The sequence below is a fragment of the Gymnogyps californianus genome, chromosome 7 (assembly GCF_018139145.2).
Source record: "Gymnogyps californianus isolate 813 chromosome 7, ASM1813914v2, whole genome shotgun sequence".
In the NCBI taxonomy this organism is placed as follows: domain Eukaryota; kingdom Metazoa; phylum Chordata; class Aves; order Accipitriformes; family Cathartidae; genus Gymnogyps; species Gymnogyps californianus.
The window spans coordinates 19,402,553-19,421,521 of record NC_059477.1 but is presented as its reverse complement, the minus strand read 5'-3'; the positions used below and the strand labels follow the sequence as shown (position 1 = coordinate 19,421,521).

The 18,969-nt window shown below is 37.7% G+C and overlaps 1 protein-coding gene across 4 annotated transcripts in view; it reads right to left on the bottom strand.

Moving 5' to 3' along the window:
- Positions 1 to 14,394: 14,394 nt before the first annotated feature.
- LNPK (lunapark, ER junction formation factor) overlaps positions 14,395 to 18,969 on the bottom strand; it is a 44,088-nt gene continuing 39,513 nt past the window's right edge. For all 4 annotated transcript variants that reach the window (XM_050900334.1, XM_050900336.1, XM_050900335.1 and 1 more), the window contains exon 13: positions 14,395 to 15,353. In XM_050900334.1, coding sequence (XP_050756291.1) covers positions 15,163 to 15,353 — 191 coding nt within the window. In that variant the 3' untranslated portion in view covers positions 14,395 to 15,162. The remainder of the gene's footprint in view (positions 15,354 to 18,969) is intronic.

Below are 18,969 nucleotides of genomic sequence, written 5' to 3'. Positions count from 1 at the left end.
GAAAAGTTTGACTAGCACAACAGAGAAGACAGGAGCGAAGTTGCTTCAGTGTAATGACTGTAGCTGATCATATATGGCCCTGTTTCATATCTGTGCTATTTATTTTTTTTCCTTGTTGTAGGACTTCCCATTGTATTGCTCTCATCTGTATTGCAGTTGATTCCACTCTCAATGCATTTGTTACTCAAGGTTGAAGTGAGCAGAAAGGAGATGTCAATTTGTTTAGGCACTCTCATTGTTTAAGCCCAAACCAAGGGAAACCTAAGGGAACAAGCCTTCGGAGTTAACCAAAAGGGCACTCACTCAGCACCAGGCTTAGCCACTTGCTCCTGAAAAGCAGAGGACTTCTGGATGGTAGGGGTTGGCTGCCTCTGCTGCAAACAGGGCACAAGTGCTGTGTGACAGAAAAGCCTGTGTGTGTCCTTACAGCTCCCAGCTGTCCACTCTTAAGAGCTAAAGACAGCTCCTGCCATTTCAAGGCACTACTTATAAGTACTCCTGCAAAGTACTGCAACAGCAGAGGCGTGATAGCCTGGAACTGGGCACTGGCCAAGCATCAGGAGTCAAAACTGGCATGCCTTCCTCTTGAGGCTTTTTCATTTCATGCTACTGAGGCAACACTGCCAGCAGTAACTGCTGTTGGTAGCCCACAGCTTCCTCAGATATGCTCCACCTTGCAGACAGGCACTGGAGGTCTCCATGGTGCAGAGAAGCCCGAGTCTGGCACAGACACAGTCTTCAGAGATTTTCTTGCTCGTTTGTTTTTGTTTAAATGTTCCAACAAAAAGCAGTAATTTAGTTATATGAAGTTCAAAACGAGAGCCAAGCCCTGCATTTTCCCACTGCAAGATAAGCAAGAAACTTATCTTTGTCCAGTGCAAACACTTTCTCATACCAGAATAGCCACCACAAATACCATGTAATTGTTGACATATGAGAGCTTCTTCCTCCAGTAACTGCATTTCCCAGAGCTTCCTGTGATTTCTTGGCTAAGATACTCTCTGCAGTAACTTTTACACAGATTATATTTTTTCCTCCTAATAGAAGTTTGCCAGCTGACTTGAAACTATGGGCAGCAACCAAGCTTCTCCAGTCAGATGCTGTCTCCATATTTAACCTCTTGAGAGTATCCAAATTAATTCAAAACTGCCTGTACAGGGTCTGGCAGGGATGGGGTTAACTTTTTTCACAGCAGCCCCTCTGGTGCTGTGTTCTGGATTTGTGGCTAAAACAGCATTGATAACACAGCAGTGTTTTGGCTGTTGCTGAACAGTGCTTGCCCAGCCTCAAGGCATTCTCTCTTTCCCACTCTGCTCCCCCAGCAAGTAGGCTAAGGGTGGGCAAGAATAAATCTTCTGGAAGATTCAATTACTTTTGACAGATTACTAGCAAATTGGACCCACCAAAACCCTTTGCAGATTCTCCACTGCCACTCAGCTCTTTAACCATTTGTAGTTCCTCTACCTGTTACTTGAGCCACCAAGGAGATCTGGGATTAAGTATAGGTCAGACTGTACATAAGAGTTTATAAATATTATTGATAGACACTTTAATAAGTTAAATCTTAGACAGTAGTGGTTTTGGCTACAGAGTTGATACTTCTATTGCTTCTAAGAGTGCATATCACCTTTCTAGTATAATTTATCTTACAGATATCTTATTAACTTTTTATTAATCATAACTGGAACTTGACTATCAAGTATGGCCAAGCTCCTGCCTGCGATAGAAGAGTGACATGTTCTGCAACTGTCAGTTTAAATCCCAGAGGACAGCCTGCCCCAGCATGAAGTGCTTCCAGGAGAAGAACCACAGACCTCTATATTCACCATGTTCCCCCTACCTGGGGGGAAGTAGCCCAAAGACTGGTTGAGGGTTTTTTTGGTGCCTTGCCCTTTTTTTCCTGTTTCCCCCCCTCCAATATTTTTTCATTCAGTGAAAACAGATTTGTTCAATTAAGTTCCCTAGAGACACTCCTTGGAAATCCAGTGAGTAATAATTTAAAAATAATTTACTTACAGTCCTAGCATACTTTCAGCATAAGAGACAGTAAGCAAACAACTGAAAAGTGCCTTTTCTAAGATCTCCTGGCCTCCTAGCATGGAAAATGACACCCATTGCCCATGACCAAGGAACTTTCAACTAAGTATTACAGAAACCATTAACTGTTTTATCAAAAATGCTAAACAAATAATTCAATTCATAATTAATTGGACAAATACCACATTAGAACAAGATTTCTGAGGAAATAAATGATGCAGTAAAGTCAGGTTCAATAAAATCATGGTGATATCCCTTCATGGCTATACATAATGTCCTTGTCATTAAGACATGAAAAATTACTGGCAGACAAATCATGCTGCATTGAAGCACTTGAGCCTTTTGCCAAAAAGAAACCTGAAATGAATCTTGGGTGGATTAGTAACATCTGAATTTTTTAGGACTTTATATTACCGTGCTCATTCCTTCTTATATTTGCTGTACAGAAGTATCCATTCAGATTATTCAGAGTGTCACGTTCTCAGTTATCACCACCACCATTATATACAACAGTGAACACACACAACCATAACACAAAAATTAACTTTTCTAGAATTCTAGCCCTGACCCTGACAAAAACTCCCTACCCAAGACATTTTTCATTCAACGAAGAGAGATCCACTCAATTAAATGCTATTAGTCTAGTAAACCCCATTTTTTGTTCAGGTATTAAAATAAAATCCCAGGTAATATTCCAGTGTTGTATAAGCTCAGAGGGAAGAGTTTATTAAATCATTATTTTTGTAAAGGCTGAAAAATAAAAACCAATGCTTTTGGTCGCTATTAAACACATACATTTTTACAAAATACATGCATCTTGTACTCTGTGGATGTATCACAGAATTTAGCCTGAGATGGAGTCCATTGACTGAGAATCCTTACAAAAATATCATTAAAGTTGGTTTTAATCAACTTTGTGGAGAAGTCAGAAGCATAACAAGAGAGCCCTGAAGACATACATTCCTCAAATGCAGCTTGTCACTCCCTTGACAAGCAATGTTTTGGGAGATGTACAGACACGTGCTTCCTTGGCCAGTGTTGGGCAACAGGGCATTTGTGGAGCCACGACATCAGATTTCTCAACCCTGCTGCCCAGGGAACTTTTTTCCATCTCAGCTTTTATGTCGGTGAAGGAAATTAGAGTGGCGTCAGCATCCGTACACTGAAGAGCGCACTTCTGGAAACCACGAGACTGAGGAACTTCCCTCCGTCCTCAGCGTACCAGCCTTTGGCAGAACCTGCAGAAAGCAACAGCCAGGCAACACACTTATGTCCTTTATACCCCCTGACCATAGGTGCGTCACCTGTGGAAGGTTCTTAAAACCCTTAAGCTTAGTTTTCAATGGGGCACTAACGGCTCAGGGGGAAATCTCAAGGCTTTAACAAGGATATGCTGTTCCAAAAGGGTAGCTGGATGCCCCACTATCAACATGAGTGTTCAGCTATTTAGCACCTTATAAACACATTTGTGTTTAGCAACTGAGCTTTTTGATATTTGATAATTTTATCAAGCTACCTTCTGAGCCCAGAAGCAAAGACAATGGAGAATCAGCATTAGTTTCTTTGAGGGAAGGCAAAAGGAGAGCAAGATACATTCTTGTGCAGTTGTTATGCATATTTTTGGGAGTTATACAACTTTAGTTTTGCAAAGCAATTTTCTGAACTTTCACTGACAAACAAATCTGATCTGAAAAATCTTACATCAGCAGGGTTGGTTTGCAGATGTTATTTGCACCATTTATTTATCAAAAATAACTAGAAAATGTTTTTAAAACATCATTCCAGACTGTACAAATAGGAATGTGACATGGGCTGTCTGTTTTACTTATACTGTTTTACTGCTTCATATTCTGAGCAAACAGAGAGGCTATTTTCCCCAGGGGTTCAGGAGGGCATACTATTTCATTTCTTCAGAAAATTGTTTCTCTGGATTTCAATCTTTTTAGCTAGATATGACAAAATATAATATCAAGAACACTTATGCTTTTTATCAGCTCTATTTTCAAAGCATAAATAATAGATCAGTATATATTTAAGTCAGGTGACCAAGTCTTATTTCAGAAATCAAATAAGCATTTTGCAATTTTTAAACGATGCTGTACATTTTCACTACAGTATCATTATGCCTTTAAAATGCTTTCAAAAGATCAATTTATAAGCATGGAGAGATTTTGAAGATATTTCACTAGTGTTAATAATACCTCACTCAGGTGGCATTCAATTTTCTGAATCCTTAGGTTAATGAGGCAAATAAATCAAAATTAAATTGGCCGTGGAAAAAAAATTCAAACAAAATTGCATCTATCACATTATACATCCTGAGACTCCTTCAGTACTGTTCACAATGGCTAACAACATTCCGGCTCAAAATCATTACGCTTACTCATAACACAATCTGAGATTTTAAAATCAAATAGATCAGACTTCATGACTAGACGAACATAACACCTTACTACATCAGGAGTATTCACAGGAAGTTGCACACAGTCTTAGTTGAGTACTTTCCATTAATTGTCCCTAAATTTCAGCTGCCCACCATTTGTTCAATAATCCAACAAACTCCTTCCAGGAGGATTTCACCATTGCAAACCAGTAAGTTTTAAGATGAGCCTTAAAAAGAAAATACATTCTGCAACCGGACTGTCATTCACCATCTCTTTAAAAAAGCCCCAGCAACACACAGATGCAGCCAAATAGCTGAAACAAACAAAAATCCTAGCATTTTTGAAAAATAAATACTTCTAGTCATATTGCTGTAGTAGGAATGGTGGAAAAAATATTACCTTCACTCCCTTCTCTAAAATATGAGAGAAAGGAAATATTTTCCAGATATTACAAAAGGGATTCTGCTGTTGGGGAATACCAGTGTTGTCAGTTCTTTAAAAAAAATGGTTAATAATATACAATACAGAGAACTAAAGATGCCTAAGTTGTTACCAGAAGTAATAAATTCAGCATGAGCAAACAACAATCAACAAATACTGACATGCAATGACACAGCAGTTGCAATTGTGCTGTTGTTACCTGTAGCCAAGTAACAAATGCAATTCTCTACCCATGGAGTCACCTACCTGCACAAGGGCATCCTTTCACCATAAGGAACTTCCCACAAACACAAAGCCCCAGTTGAAAAACAAACTTCCACACTGAGCTGTTGTAACCGCCTTCATCTGCTAGGTCAGCGGCATAGACTCAAGATTTCCATATACACACTATTTACAGTTTTTAATGGAAAACACTGCACAAAAGTAGGTTGGGTATTTTTTCAAAAATAAGTTAGTCTATTAACATTTAAAATTTAATGAAAGTATGCAAAAAAGCTTGAGGGTTTTTTCATTTTGAAGGAGTTAAGGGCCCAAGTGCCCTTACATGGCACAGGTTGAAAGCGACAAGGAACAGCACAGAAACATGTTTGCACAATTTCCCCAGGCAGCGCCTTCCTTGTGGCTTTGCAAAATAGTTTGTATGGCCAAGAGTTTGATTAGGAGTAATTTATGTGATAGTCTAATGTATTTGTTTTGCTTTTCCTCCCAGAGAACAAATGACACCACAGATAATCAAGAATTTTCTAACTGTTCCTAGAAAAGTAGTGAGAAAATCCATTAGAGACACCCCTCCATTTTGATGAAACTTTCATTACAAAAGTTTTTAGGTTCATTACCAGTCTACGACTAGTGTGTATGTACAGCAAATGAGTAACCTCCACAGCCAGGAGTTCGAAAGAGAAAGCTACTCTAGAGAAAGCACTCACCCCTCTGCTCATGGCAGATTTGGGAGAGACAGGCTCCATTCAGTCCCCATCCCACATCAGCAACTTGGGTCATCTGCCTCCTGCACCAGGGTCCCAGGACAGCCAAATGTTATTGGGGACTAGGGGTTCAGATTTTTGACAGCTTAAAGAAAACCATTCCAAAAGGTGTTGATTTCACCTCACTATAAAACAAAATAAGCATATCCCCAGCTCCTGAATTATAGTTCAGTGCCTAACTCCACCATGCCGACACTGCTCAGTGCCCAGCTGCTGAGGAAGCAGATATTTTAGAACAACAAGAAGTTCTACTTTGAGTTATTCCTTCGAGTTTTGGTTGTGACAGACAGCATTGATAGAAAGTCACCATTCAATAGTTACTCAATTGCTTGCTCAGAATGACACAGTAATTTTATTCTGATTTTTAGTCCACAGACCAGAAGCTGCAACTGCTATCAGTCCTCTCGAGGCTTTATGCTCTTTGGCAAAGAGTATTGATTTGTGTTTTTATAGCGCCTACCAGGTAGTGGTTGTGCACTATCATTACCCAATAATTTATAACAACAGGTGAGGAAGAAGGCTTGGAAACTAAACCAAATGTATCTTGATCTGCTCAGGAAAAAGATGAAACATCGCTGGAGCAGCTAAAACAGCCTTTTAAATCAATACGTGGTGCAGGTCTGAGACACTCTCGTATGTTCTGAAAGGCACTTAAAAGCATGTAAACTTGCATTATCATCATGCACGCAACCAACTCTTATCATGGGAGCAACATGAAGACCGTGACACGTCAATTGCTTGCAGTATCAGGCTTTAGCCATAAATCAGAATATGAAACTTAGATTACATTAGAACACAACAAAAAGGGTTAAAGAAACTCTCCCAGAAAAAAGTATTGTAAAAGAAGCCAATGGCACAAGACTCCCTTCTACCACTGAACTAATGTTAATTTAAAAGCCAAGATTCATTTGAAAACATTCACCTGTAAATCAAAAAGTCTCCAAAGATTAATTTCTGCATTTACACTATTTGCAAAATATATTTAACTTAGAGGCATCCTTTTTTTCCTGAAATAATTGCTTACAAGATGAGAACTAAAACACAATCTCAAGCGTTGTAAAGGTAATTGCTATACTTACTGCTCGTGTCATGTTGATGTATTACTACGTATCAAAGGTCACAGTTCTGTACTCATACATTATCAAATTTGAAAGAGCAATATTCGATTCCGACCAACCTTTAAACTGCCCAGAATGTGTGTGAAAATGGATGTCGGGCTAACTTGGGTTTTAAAAAAATGAACCCATGTTTCAGAAGCTGAGGGGTCAATTAAGCCAGACTGACAGGGTTAGGTGTCACTTCTGTGCATCTAATACTCTCTTAGATTATCAATGAGGTGCAGTACACTGATCACAGGCTAAAGCAGCTGTACTAATGAAAATGAAACAGTCTGAAAAAATTAGGTAATACAGGCCTGTGACACGGGGGCAGTACCTTGTGGACAATAATGCAGGAATAAGGACATAAATCACCATTTAGATACAATAAAACCTGTAATACCCACCCTGAAATGTATGTCTACGGAATCGCAGGCCAAAATCAGCATCTTCACAACTCCACAATCCCCTCTGAAGTTGGCACACAGTTTTTTATTCTGAGTCAAGGCAGGTTTTCCATGCCTCTACTTCACTGTGCACACAAAACTTTGCAGTCGTGCCAGGCTGACCTTTGAGGGTGGGTAGCTGGCTGTTCATGCCATGAGCCAGGACTTCTCACAATTGGTTGTAGCACAGATAAATGGGTCTTATCAGAACCTACTCAACCTTGAACAACTTTCTTTTCCTACGTATGCCAGTCCAACTGGGGGGCGGGGGCCGCACTGAAGAAGCTGGGGCACCCTCATCCTTGTTTTGGTAACATATGAGGTCCTTTAAAAAAAATAAATCTATGAAATCCAAGTTGATTGAGTACAGCCAGCACAGAATGAACTACTAAGCAGAATTATCACCTTAAAACCGTAAATCACTACCATGCAAAAAGCAACCTGACTCTGACCCCAGCCATCATCGTAATCCAGATCAGATGAATATTCAATAGCTTTTTCAGAATCAGGTTTTTCCTCAGGAAGTTACATACACAGCAAAGGCAGCATATATTCAAACAACAAGCTATATAATTTAATTTCATACTCTTTAAAATTTGCTTCATTGGGTAAAATACTAAATTTCAAAAGGGGACCACAAGTTTAAATATTTTCTCAATTACAAGCAGAAAAGCTAAGACAGACATTTCATGAAGTCTATTAGACCCTAAGAATTCACACTAACTAATGTCTTTGCCATTGATTTTAATGGCGTTTCAACAGCAGGTGATGTAACTACTGGTCAAGGCCACAGCTAGGATTAAAATGATACTCTGATTAAAGATACTATTTATAGTACATAAACACACATACCCTTTACTAATGGAACAACAAGGCTATTACAACAATAAGAACTTAAACTATAAATATACAAGATCTCCTGTTTAAATAAAAGCTTAATATACAGAAAAATAAGTTCAAACATTCCTTAAGAAATACCAACTTTCACATTTCTTCTAAAACATCATTTAAAATAGTTTTCTTAAAATGAATTTTTGTGGTGTTTTTGTAAAATGTTTTTCTTTGTGTGCTGAACAAGTCAAAATTAAGTTTTGTCAACTGAGTAGAACTCCCTGAAGCAATGCAAGCAATTAGAGGGCAGACCATTTCAGGAGAGCTGGAAGGTCTTTGTTGCTTGAGTTTTCTACAAATCCAGCATCTCTATTTTCATTTAGGCAGCAAAATGGAAAGAGAAAGAATTATTTCAATGTAAGTTACAAATTCAGAGATGAATTTGAATTTACAAAATTGAACACCCAAAATTGCCAGATCTCCAGTATCTGCACCCCTTGTTATCTCCTATATCTGATTATTTCAGGATTTTGCTGCATGTATTTCTCTCTGGCAGTTGCAATCTCCCTTTTGCAAATTATTTTTGTCACACAATAAAAGGAGAATACATGATTTCACAGTGGCAAAGGCTTATGAAGACCTCCTGAAAAACATTAGTAATTGTTTACTGAGAATCCTAGCAGTACAATGCTAGGTACGTATAGACGCAGTCCTGAAGTAGCCTTATTCCCACAGTGACTACAACGAGAAATAACTAGTATTACGAGAATCAGTCAGGACCCTCCCCTCTATGCAAAAATTAAGTCATGATCAAATTGATTTTATGCAACCTTGAAAGGGTTATGTTATGATTCAGTGCTTTAGATTTTGCACTGTTGCCAAGTTAGATAATCTATCAAGAATCTTAGAAGTGTTTGCTTTAATCTCAAAACCCCATGGTTTGGGAGCAAATTATTGTATAATCAATACATTTCATTTTAAAACCCTTCTCTCTATCCTGCCCATCATACACCTCTCTAGGTCTTATTCTTGCAGAGAAAAGATTGAATGTGACCTGACAGGACCCCAGAGAGGTTCACAAATCAAAAGCAGTGGCGAAGAGAAGTCAAATTCCTTGAGACGCACAATCTTAAGGGACAACTTTTTTTTTTTTTAAATGCTGGAGGGTAGCAGTTCCTACTGTTAAACGCTATTATAACTTACTCTATTTGTTCTGTAAACAAACCCCTAGTAAGGACCAAGTGCTAAGAAATTCCCACCTACTCAGGATGCCATCATTTTCCTCCAAAGAGCCAGAATCCAGAGCATGAAGTATACTTAATTTCAGACTACCAGATACAATCTCAGGTATGGCACACTTCTGATTGAAGTTTACAGTTTGTCCTCTGACAGAAGCTTTGGTGCGTTACTACACACCAAGACCTGGAAGCCAACAGCCCTATGCCAATCAGCCCCCTAGGAACATTAGCATTAGAGGAGTCAGTTGTAATTCCTCACTTTCATCACCCTCCACAAACTTGAGACACATGAACTCCGCCTAAAGACCACACACTGGAAGAGAGGAGCACTGCCACAGATCAGTAATTAACAGTTTCACAAACACTTTCCTTTCAGTGAATCAAAACTTTGACAACAGCCAAAAATCTCTTCCATGAACTATCACACAAATCATGTCATTTAATACATTAAGCGAAACCAGGAAGGGTGCACACCATTAGAAAGAATCCATTGGTCACGGAGTAATCTATTACCCTCTCATTCTCAAACTCCATTTTAAACCTAATGCCTCCTGCAAGGCTATTTGTCCAAACTATTAGGAACTTTCAAACTTCCAGTCTGAGTTTATCTGTGGAAAACTTACTTTCCTCCTAGTGTTCATGCACTTGATGTATTTGCAGTCTTTTTTTAAATTAGTTTGTATTAGAGATGCGTCTTCTATACAGTCTCCTATACACTACAAACATATATGTGAAACTTCAGAGGCTAACTACACCAGAAATCTGGACAGGTTTGCATTATCAATGCAAGAAAGTAATTGAAACATGAGATGTTGAGATCTGAGGCACTTTTAACCACGTGACTGGACAAGAACAAACATCTTAGAGATATTAGGCAAAAAAACCAATCCGCAAGACATGGAAAGAAATGAGGGCCTAAAGATTTTGCTTGAGAACACTCAGTGAACTGGTCAAATGATTATTTACCAACAAAGATGCAAAATGAATCTTCAAGGTTGTTCTAGTGAAACATTCACAGAGAGGCCATTCCTTACCCATGGACAGTCTTTCTCATTGTGGAAGAGCTAACAAAACCTCACTCCAGAAGCAGCTTATTTAGAATTTTCTTTACATCCAGTACTCTTGTACTGAAAATATTCAGACTTTATGAAGACTAAGACTTTTGAAGTTTTTAATAGCAGACTTAACTATTGAATAATGAACAGTTTAGCCTACTCACTCCTCCATCACCACAGATCCCCAAGTGCACAAATATTGCTAAGTTCAGAACCATGCACTAGAGAAGTGTTTCTCCTAGCCTTTGAAGGTTAATAAGGTTATAAAAACTAATTACTGCTACAGTTTCACTAGTCCTAGAAGTAGAAAAGAATTTCTAAGTTTTTATGTTTAAATAAAAAAGGATAAGAGCAACTTTGCTACCATCATCTCTAGTAATAGCTAGACAGTCTTATACCAAGTTATTGTCATCTGCTTATTCTGGAATTAATCTAAAAAGCAAACAAGTTTCTCCAATATGATTCCTTGTCAATTGCATCCTTATTATTTCTGACATAAGAACATGATATTAACCTGAGGTATGTACTGCCATGTAGTAATAGCCAAACCCTGCTACATTTTCTGAAAAAAATCTTTTCAAGCTCTTATCTTTGTATCTTGATTAAGACCTTGTTCTGACAGACAAAACCACTCTCCCTCCCCCCCCCCATCTGTTTCACTCTATCATTCTTTAAATCCTTCCATTGGCTTCTACTCACGTACCACATGGGGTTCAACCTTCTTGTTCTTGACTTCAAGGCAACCATACACACCCCTAGTTATATGCTTTTGATAACCTCTAGACCAGTCCATAAATTGTCAGCTTCCACATCATCTTCTTTTGCCTTTCCTTGTGAGCTTCTGCTTTTCCTGCATGTAGGCTGAACAGCTTTCTTGAGACAAGCCATCTTCATACCCAGATTCCCCTAAATGATCTATTTCTGTTAAAATCTCCAAGGGTAATCAATTGTGTTCTCCTTTAGAATAATTATTAGAATTTGAAGTAACATTCCCTCATTTCCCTGTTCTGCAGGCTTCTTCGTAAAACTTAAATTTGACCAACTGACTCATTTCAATTTATTTTGAATTAGAACACTCATTTGTCTTTCGTGGCAGATTTTACATAGCCCAGATAATTTCTCCCTAATATACAAACTATGTTTGAATAAAAGGAGATCTCTGCAATTACTCACAATATTTCAGAAGCAATAAAACCATGGTACCAACAAGCTTGCCAAGTATTACTTTACTACCCCCCTCGATTTTGCTTTTCATCCAGGCCACAGGAAGAAAGGGGGCTTGTATAACATCTCTCAGAAGTGAGATTTTCACAGGACCAGGCTTTTAAGTACTTTTGAAAAAATTAAGATTCAAGTACCTACCAGGAAGCCAGAAGACAACAAAACATGGAACCATAGCATTTGCTACATTTTTTCCCCTCTACTTTCTTCCACCTCCTCCTCTTTTGAGAGTCAGTCTGCAGCTGGATTAAATATCACTGACAATTGCTGTACCTTTTTGCTCTACATACTCCTACTTCCAAGTTTTTTGGTGTTACAAAGACACAACTAAGTGTGGCTACTGCTGTTCACTAAGAGGTATTTTGGACAGGCATCTCTTACTATTCCCACACTTACAGTAGACAGAAGCCAAGAAGCAACTGCTGCAGAAACAGAATCCTCGTCTCACATTCATCAGGGCTGGGGCACACCTACTTGGCAGAAGTAACATGTGAATGCCTACTGTAAATTGAGGAAAGCCCAGAGTCTGTTACTGTCATATGTATCTCCCTGAGCCTGAATTCACTTACAGATTAATTAAGCCTCTACCCTCATTCACTATAGCTGCTTTAAAATTCTGAAAAATTAGAAAGTTAAAAATAGATCTTTTTCTACCAAAATACCAGGACATCCATAACATCTTTTTCAAGCCTTCTGAAGCAATTAATGGGAACAACTGCTTGGACACTTTTTTTAGCATGAAAGTCTTTCAGGAAAACTACCATGTGCTTAAAACTCACTTATTCTTCCCCCTCCTCAAAAATTCTAGGTAGTCTTAGGTCTCATAGAGCTAGGTTTTCACATTTTAACAAGTATTTGTTTTCACATCAGGTTGACTGTTTCTACTTGATCTTTCAGTAACATATTAAACAGAAAGTATCAATCATTCCTGTGGCAAGTTGCTAATGTCACGTTTAAGAATATTGGGAGAAATAACACCCCACCCCATACCAGATACTGACTCTCCTTTTTAAAAAAAAAAAATTCAGATTCCCAACAACCTAAAAAGCATCAGTTTCCTTGACAAAAGCAGGACATCTGAAAACAGACATCTTCCAGGCTAATGAAAAAATTTTAACGTATAGCTCCAGTATCAAGATTATTTTCTCAGTCAATTCAATAGATATTTTATGCATTACAGCTCAGTGGTTGCTTGTCATGGGAAGGACGTAAAATTACTCTACAAAAAGCCTGACACTTAAGATACAAATTTTTAAAAGGAAATAATACATGGGCCTAGAGTAACCTTAACTTCTGAAGTTACAGTAATTCATGCATTCATATCCCATATGAGGGACCATAATGTCAAATTTTACTTGTTTTTAGCGCTTATAATGTAAGTACATCCAACAACTTACTGTGCTGAATTACTGAAGTATTCTGTGATTTTTTTTTTCTCCAAAGAAATCAGCCTTTAAACAGATAAATTAGTGAGACACAAAATGCAGTGTAGAGATTAACATCTGAAAGTCTTACAAAATAATGAGTAAGCTTTGTCACCTTTCAGGCAAAGCTATTTCTATTGTAAAAAAGTTCTGAAATACAAAATACGTTCTCTTAAAACATGAAAGAATGCATTCCTCTGTCACTTTGTACCCTGCACTTTTCTCATACTGTAAAACATGTTTGGAAGAGGGACTGTTTTCTTTGTATTCCCAACGAAGACAGTCACGCACAAGATTTTACTAATTGTTTATATATAGCCAAACACCTACAAGTACTCCTTTAATCACATGCCTACATTCTGTCTATTAAGACTACTAATTAAAATATGAATTCCAATTTAGTTAGTGAACCAGAAAAAAATTTCCTCATTTATCTAAATACAGACCAAACTTGATTCTGACTTATGCAAGGGTTGAGCTTCTAAGCTAACCCCAAAGAATCAGAAAATAAAGCATATATTTGGAAAAGAAAATTAATCATTGCTGTTCACGTAATAATTACGTCTCATATAAAGACATGGATGCTAAGGTCACATTTAGAAACATGTTTTTCTTGTAGAGGGCTTTTGAGCTACCAAGATTGAGCTTTTTGCTGCCTTTACACTGTAAAACCAGTTCACTTTGGGACCAAGACGATGGATTAAAAAATGTTTTTGAAGTCTCTCCTTCCCTCCATATAGTGAGGTACACAGAGAACATAACACACGATAAAACTTTTATCGGAACTACTACTAAATCAACCAAGTTACCCATAGTCAGCATTTATTTCTAAAAAATCCGATTGATTTAGGTACCTCACTTCCAGGCACCAGAAAAATTCTAGTCCAGATTCCCAACTGTTATATTTAACAGGAAATGCGTAACAAGTGTCCTTAGCTTGAAAAGCAATACAATAAGAAAAGTACAGTTTCAGTAATCCAGCAGCAAATATTCATTGTAATTTTAACAATAAATAGTATCAGACTTTAGGTACAGTTAGGAAAGTCTTTTGGCAAATGCACATGCACTTCCCCTGTTGATCAGGGATCCATTTTATTCTATCAAAGCCACCTTAGCTACATATAGACATGCTCCTTTTAAGGTGCTATATTCCTTCTGCACTTCTACAAAGTAACTGCAGAATAGCTGCATACAGCAGAACAGAAATTCTTTTCAGTTTTAGGAATCACAAAGCAAGTATTGCTGCTAGATGTCTTTATTTTCCTTTAACAAAATACACAAAGGCACAAAATTCACTTATATCTTGTCATTATTGTACAGGTATAAATAGTGCTTTGTATTCAAGTACAATCAAGTGCAGAGACTTTCTATATTTTATGTAAACACAAAACAGTTTTGTATGTACGTGCCTCTGGTTCATCTGCAATGCAAATACCAAAGGAGATGCCATTTATCTGAGTGCCATTTAACTGAATTCTGTCAAAAAGTTAGACAATGAATAACATTAACACCACCGTAATGACACTTTCCATATGCTTAAGTCAAATGTCGGGTGACACTTTAGCTTGTAAACATCTGTGTATTTAAAATGTACTCAATTCATTTCAACAGGGAAGCATTAAAAAGTATCTTAAGTTCACTAGACCAAACTTATAGATCAGTTGCTGCCAGTAATTGCTCTTTATGTGTGAGAGCTAAAGAGATGTCAAATTATAGGTCACCCTTAGCAAAGCTTATACTTTTAAATTTTTAAATATGCAAACTGAACGATGGCTACGACTGTTAGACTTCAACCAACTATACATTCTGTGTGTTAACTTATTTAAAGACACATGCTTAATTTACAATACCCACTTTTACACATAGGTTTGACATACTGTGGCAGTTGAGGCAGTTTAAGCTCAAGCGAGATTTTTAAGTTGTACCATTAAAAAAAGCTCACCTGAATAGTAACAACAGGCATGAACAAAGCTAAAAACTAGCTACAGAAGGCACTTGAAGTACTTTATTCTGCTTTCCTTAAAGATTCTTCACTTTGTTCAGGTGAAATAGACTCTGAGATAGAGTCTTCAGTTGTTGAAACGTTTTCTGCTTCTTTTTCAACTTCTTCAGCTAGCTTATTTAGCTGCTCAGGACTTGGTGCTTTATCATCTGTCTCATTTGTCTCGATGATCTGGGCCATGTCTTCTTCAGATTCTGTGAAAAGAAAAATGATGAAATAACCATTTCCAGAAATGAAAAGGTAGCTAATATTCATAAAAAGCAAACGAAACAACATTTTGCAATCATACACAGGTTTTGACTAGTTACTCCATGCAGTTCAACTGCTAAAAACTATTTTATTTTTCTAACAAGAGGGTCACAGGCAAAACCTGTAAAATTTAAGAAAAAAGAAAATACTATGGAAAAGAGTTCAGATCCCACTATGAAAATATTATGTATTATTTGTATATGTTCACCCTCAACAGAATCTTTCTAAGCTTGTTCATTAATGTGAGACAGTGTCAGAAATAAGATATGATGGTAATTCAGCTTCTTTGTGCTTGGTAATGGAAGTTCTGCAGAAAAAGCTATACAGTTGGTAAGAGTTCAATCTGTACACAGAACCTAAACATTCTGTTTTGGTGGAAACTACTTTAAACATAAGGAGCCAGATAACCAGAAAAAAAAAAAAAAGAGAATTCTAATCTAGTTCTCAACATCTCAAAACAGCCAATGAAAATTACTGCTTATTCTCCATCTTCCCACAGGAAGTGTAAGAAGGATACACAGGAGTATCTTTACTCTCAATCTGGGATGGGGGTTTCTTTGATAATAGGCATATTTTGAAAATCAGTCAAAAATATTTATCATAAGTACTACCTCTACAGTAGTAAATTCTAGCTTCACAACAGGATTTCAGTAGCATATGAGAAATAAGAGACAGTCACATTTTTAGGTAAGCATAAGCACTGAAAAACTGAACACTAAGTGTTGTACTAAATGACACAAAGGTACTGTAGAATGATACTACTGATGATGGTTTATTTATTGACTAGTATTAGTCAATACTATACAGCATACTGTGAAGGCAAACCATTTGCAAAACTGATGCAAAGTTACAGCTCAAAAAAGTTAACTTTATCAAATGTTTGTGATTTCATATTTATCAAAACATGTTGGGTATCTGAAAGTAAACTGGACTGCTTCAGGCTGATATTCACAGAATTTAAGCAGGGCTGAAAGTTTTAGAACCATTGCTGTGTCTTCTCGGGTCACAACTGACAAGAGTAGCTGCTGCACACCCTGGTACAGCAGACCTGGTACAACTGCCATCTATCACCACGAACTCAAGACTCCTCTTCCCACACATAGCTCCACATTCAATACCATTCTCCTCATCTAGCTAGTTCCAGCCTCCACTTCAGACTGCTCAGTGCAGCCCAGCTTCTCCATTTCTTCCTCTGACTTGATTTTCCGTCTTAACAAGTTTGCAGCCAACTTACCTCCTGATTCAGCTTCCTTCCCTGCATTCTCAGCTATAGGCTGCTCAACACCTGCTCTGGCTTCTTGTTCCAAAATTTCTCTGGAGCCATCTGTCAGATGGTCAATCCTCCTCTTTCTGCCCAAGCAAATTAATGTTCCTAGTTTCTTTCCAGACTATCCCACTCTCCCTTCCTGCTCTTCAATTTTCTTCTTGATCCCACCCCAGCCTGCGCTCAATCTTTATCTCCCAACTGTCAGTTTTCTTTCTGTCTCTGCATTTTTTCTTTGGCCTCAAATTCTATGAATAAGTTTGTGCCTTTTCCTGCTACAATCCCTCCACACTTGAGTTACATTCCTTCTTTATTGCTGCTGTTCAGGCTCAAGTCAAAGTATAGGATGTGAGGAAGAGACAACCCCACGCCCTCTCAGCTCATTTGTAGCATAGCCCAACCACTATGTGTTTACAGAGTTTCAGTCCTGCAGTCCTCAACTGAATGATGCTTAGCACTCTGCAGAAGTGACTCAGTCTGACTAAGGTAAAGAGACTATTCATTCAGTCTGATCAGGAGGATGCCAAGCATCTACATGTTTGAGGACAGCCCCAAGGACAAGCAGAAGCTTCTAATGAAAAGGAGAAAACCTGACTGAGTGCATGTTCTAACTATCTATATTCAAAGGAACAGTAGAAGGATGCTGCTTTCATTTTTATATTCTACTAAAAAGTATGGAGACACTGCTTCTCTAAGAAAAATTTGTCAGGTATTGTATAACTTTTCCCTTCACCTTGTTCTTGATTAAACTTAGTGAAACTCTTGAAACTCTCCAGAATATACAGTTAAAAAAACCCAACTTACATGGAAAATTTTGGTCTAATAATTAAGTCTGACAAAGTTATAAGGAACTAAAGAGTAGGTCCTTTAAATGAGAAGTCAGTGCAATCATAGTAAGTGGTGCTACTAACTCCAACTATAAACATGACCAACCTTCACTAAACATATACAGCGATTCTATTTTAAATACACCGATTAATGGAAAGCTTGCCTAAAGTCAACTTGATCTCAATATTGCATGATTTAAGTTATTGTAAGAGCAGTAGCTAAGAAGAGAAAGCTCTGATGGTAAACTTAAAGATGACAAAAGAAAATTAGTGTCCTTGATTAATACTTAATCCATGATTTAACTGAAGAATGTAGCTACACATACATGATCTCAACAGCAAACAGCCCTATGCTGGCCTGAGGCAAATTCAAGAGCTGTATCAATGCAACTTTAAAAAAAACTGCTCCTGGCTACAGCAGTTCCTTTTTTCCCCAACACTCCTGCTTAATGCTTAGTACTTAGAAAGCATATGTACTTCACATCGTAAGTAGTCAACTACGCCTCTTCTTGTTGCAGAGAATATTTCACTGTGTAACCAGTGAAATCACAATAGTGCATTACTATTAAGTAGAAGATGTATGTCTGTTATGCAGGAATTCACAAAAAAGTGGTATAAAATAATTACACTAAAATATAGCTACTTTACTTGTACTTAGTGTAGAAAAAACACAACCTTAGCACCACTAATGTCTGAAAGACATTAGACTTCCACACTATTTTCAAGACTCTTGGGACAAGTTTTCTTCACTACTGCAGCTCCCCATTAGGACAGACTTTCACACAGTGCCATGTGTCTGAAATATCTTTAAGGAACATGTGCTTCACAGTAGTCTGTGTTCACGGCTTCACTATCACAGAAAGCTATTTTGAAGCCTTTGAAAAAGAAGCCCGATAATGGCATAGCATTCGATTTCCTGTACCCTTTACGTCCTACGAAAAAGGCAAGCTATATTGTTCAGCAAAACTGAACTGTGGTAGACTGGAAACATAATACATTTTTGAACCAAAAGAACCTGTTTACAAGTCATTAAACTCAAGGTGAGCTGACCCATATCTGCTTGAGAAATCATTGAATTCTAGCCATATTAGCTGAACTAAGGAAAGAGCACAGCAAGCAGAAACTCACTTCCCTGAAAAGAAACAATGGCTTACAAAAAACATAGCAGGCTCATGCTGTCCTATGAAAGCAGAGCATATTTGGTAAAAAGGCAAGCCAAATCTCCGAAACAGAAAATGCCTCCCATCTAGTTTGTTTTTTAAAAAAATTAAAAAAAAACTACACACATTGAACTCAGACCATACTGACCAGAACAAATACTCAAGCTTGTTTCTTAGTCCTTTGTCCTCAACCACTTTTACTCCTAGATAAAGTTTCTGCTCCATCTATAACACTTGCCTAAAGCCAAGCTCTACTTTTGGTAGAACTCATAAATAAGCACGCACTTGAAGCAGCATTATTTCTGGGGGA